At 54.8% G+C, this 619-nt stretch overlaps 1 protein-coding gene across 1 annotated transcript in view; it reads left to right on the top strand.

Moving 5' to 3' along the window:
- LOC141331615 (NADH dehydrogenase [ubiquinone] iron-sulfur protein 2, mitochondrial-like) overlaps positions 1–619 on the top strand; it is a 12,407-nt gene continuing 11,788 nt past the window's right edge. Inside the window, exons 1-2 of the mRNA XM_073836663.1 lie at positions 1–37; positions 234–382. Coding sequence (XP_073692764.1) covers positions 1–37; positions 234–382 — 186 coding nt within the window. The remainder of the gene's footprint in view (positions 38–233; positions 383–619) is intronic.

The raw sequence follows: 619 nt of genomic DNA, 5'->3' as shown, positions 1-619 counted from the left end.
ATGTTGGCATGTGGGCCCTACTGGTCGACCGGCCCCTGTTGGTTAGTGGCAAATTGCTGACCGAGAGGGCCCATGAAGCCTCCGACGGGAGGTCAAGACTCAGAACGTCGGACGAGTCGGTCCTCTCAGTTTGGCAGATAAAAAGAATTTGGGATGCCTGGTGAGGGGGGCTCTCGCAACATCCGATGGGAGACCAAGGCTCATGTCATCGCATGGATAAGTCTCGCTTGCAGGCGGCAAGTATAGGAACCTGACCGGGAGAACTCTTGCCGGTGTCCGACGGGAGGCCAAGGCTCGTGGCATCGGATGGGTAAGCCTCGCCGGCCTGGGAGAGAGAAAGGAAACCCGCCAGGGAGGGCTCTCGCCGACATCCAAAGGGGAGGTCAGGAGATCAGCACTCCAAAATGAAAAAAAAAAAATTGTGTGGTCGGGAGGTTCCTGGGGTGTCCGACGGGAGACCAAGGCTCACGGCATCAGACGGAAATGAACTAAAAGGGCAAGATTTGCTTGACCGGAAGGCTGTGTAGCGTTTAACGGGCGTTCAATACTCACGGCGCAGACAGATAGGAATCACAAGAACAAAGGAAAAACATATTCAAAAGGCTCTTGCCTTAGGATA

This window comes from Garra rufa, chromosome 3 (genome assembly GCF_049309525.1).
Source record: "Garra rufa chromosome 3, GarRuf1.0, whole genome shotgun sequence".
Taxonomy (NCBI): Eukaryota; Metazoa; Chordata; class Actinopteri; order Cypriniformes; family Cyprinidae; genus Garra; species Garra rufa.
The sequence above is the reverse complement of the archived record's forward strand: the minus strand, read 5'-3'. Positions and strand labels throughout refer to the sequence as shown.